Genomic DNA, 2033 nt, shown 5'->3' on the forward strand with positions numbered 1-2033 from the left:
TCAGGGGGGACCTTGTGGCTCTGCACAAGTCCCTGACAGGAGGGGGCAGCCGGGGGGGTCGGGCTCTGCTCGCAGGGAACAGGGACAGGAGGAGAGGGAACGGCCTCAGGCTGGGCCAGGGGAGGCTCAGGGTGGACAGCAGCGGGAATTTCCTCATGGAAAGGGTGGCCAGGCCTTGGAATTGCCCAGGGAGGTTTGGAGTGCCCATCCCTGGAGGTGACCAAGCAAGGGCTGGACACGGCACTCAGAGCTCTGGGCTGGGGACAAGGAGGTTTTAGGTCACAGCTTGGACTCAGTGGTCTCAAAGGTCTTTCCCAACCTTGCTGATTCTGGGATTCTGTGAAACCACCTCACACCCACCCAAGGGTGGAAAAGGGGGAGTTGGCTTCCTTTGGGGCAAAACATGGGAAAACCAGGTTCCCTCACCAAAGTGATGACCCCGTACTGCTTCTCCACCTTCCTCCTGAGCTCCCTGAAGCAGGCTGTGAGCCTCTCGTGCAGGGGCTTCAGCTGCTCCGTCAGCTTCTCGCCGTGGATCCGGATCCCCTCTGCCAGGAGAGGCATCTGAGGGAGGGAGGGAGGAGCAGAATGAGCTGCAGGAGCACAGACCAGCCCTGCTGCTCCCCAGAGTGCGAGTTAAACAGCTCAGATAGAATGAAAGGGTTTCAATCAACGTGTTTTGGGTTTGCAGAGAGGAAAATAAACAGTGACACAGGAAGGGAGCTCAGCTGCTGACTTGGAGCTGGGGATAGCGAGGGAACTTCAGTGCTGGAGCTCCAGGTCTGGAACAAACATCAACATTTTCCCCATTTACAGCACAGTTCCAGGGCCAGGCTGGACGGGGCTTGGAGCGCCCTGGGATGGGGAAGGTGTCCCTGCCCATGGCAGGGCTGGCACTGGACGGGCTGTAAGGCCCCTTCCCACCCAAACCATTCCACAACTCCATGATTCCATCTCCTCCACTGCTTTGGAAAATGCATGTTAAATCCTGGAATAGATCCCTTCTCAGCCCCCAGAGCTGTGTGCCTGTGAGGAGGCTTTAACCAGGCTCTGCTGGCTGTGGGAACGAGCACAAACTGCTCTGCAGGGATGGAATTTGCATCCCAAGAAAACAGCGCAGTTTTTCAGCGCCATTTGGGTCCAAACAGACCAATCCTAATGGTCAGGGCTGACAAACCAGTAGCTCTGATGGTTTCAAGAAGAGGTAACAGATATTTTAATATTCATGAGGGAAAAGCCATCCCGTGTTGGCAAATATTTCAGAGCACTTGGAGTATCTCAGGCCACAATTTTAGCACACAGAAGTTTTCTTAAAATAAAAACGAACTGTCCATAAATCCAGATTGTTCTTGTGACACTGATCTGTGTTAACACCCCAACAATGCTGAGGAAACATCTGCCCTCCCCAGTGCTTCCAGCTTTCCCCCAATTCCATACCTGAATAGCGATTTGTTGCTTGAGCAGCTCGATTTTGTCTTGATCTTCAGGATGTTCCTGGAGATATTTCTCTGTGAAGAAGGCCTGGAAGCAAAGAGAGGAGGTGACACAGGTGACACAGACACTGTTCCCTCAGGCAGCTCTGAGGGGGAGATCCTTCAAAAGCGATTTGCTGCCATTATTCCTCGTATTAAAGCCAAATTTTGCTGGCACCAAGCTGAGGAACAAAGAACCAGAGTTATTTGTTGGGAAAAGGGAACAAACCCCACTTTTTTATGTTAAAAAAGTTACAATTTTTTCCAGTGAAGCACATGGAGAAACAGTTACTGCATCAGAAAGGTTTTGCTCAGTCCCGATCCCCTTCTCACAAACCAGTACTGACCTGAGTAACTGAGGTTCCATCACTTCTACTTCTCACTTAAACGTGAGTGGCAGACCCAAAACCTCAAGTTCTGACTTCAAAAAGCCCCTTTGTCTTGCAGCAGTCAGTGCCCCACCGCCCACCCAAACCACCCCAGCTGCCCCAGGGAGAGCAGGGCAGCTCCTGCTGCAATTCCCTTTCTTTCAGCCCTTAAATCCCCCATTTCCACCTAGAG

The 2033-nt window shown here is 52.4% G+C and overlaps 1 protein-coding gene across 1 annotated transcript in view; it reads right to left on the minus strand.

The window, feature by feature from the left end:
* The window catches only part of DOCK5 (dedicator of cytokinesis 5), a 71294-nt gene that overhangs the window by 7966 nt on the left and 61295 nt on the right, over positions 1-2033 (minus strand). Inside the window, exons 46-47 of the mRNA XM_008632863.2 lie at positions 1438-1521; positions 427-564 (exon numbers count right to left, since the gene is read on the minus strand). Coding sequence (XP_008631085.1) covers positions 427-564; positions 1438-1521 — 222 coding nt within the window. The remainder of the gene's footprint in view (positions 1-426; positions 565-1437; positions 1522-2033) is intronic.

This window comes from Corvus brachyrhynchos, unplaced genomic scaffold (genome assembly GCF_000691975.1).
Source record: "Corvus brachyrhynchos isolate BGI_N302 unplaced genomic scaffold, ASM69197v1 scaffold150, whole genome shotgun sequence".
Taxonomy (NCBI): domain Eukaryota; kingdom Metazoa; phylum Chordata; class Aves; order Passeriformes; family Corvidae; genus Corvus; species Corvus brachyrhynchos.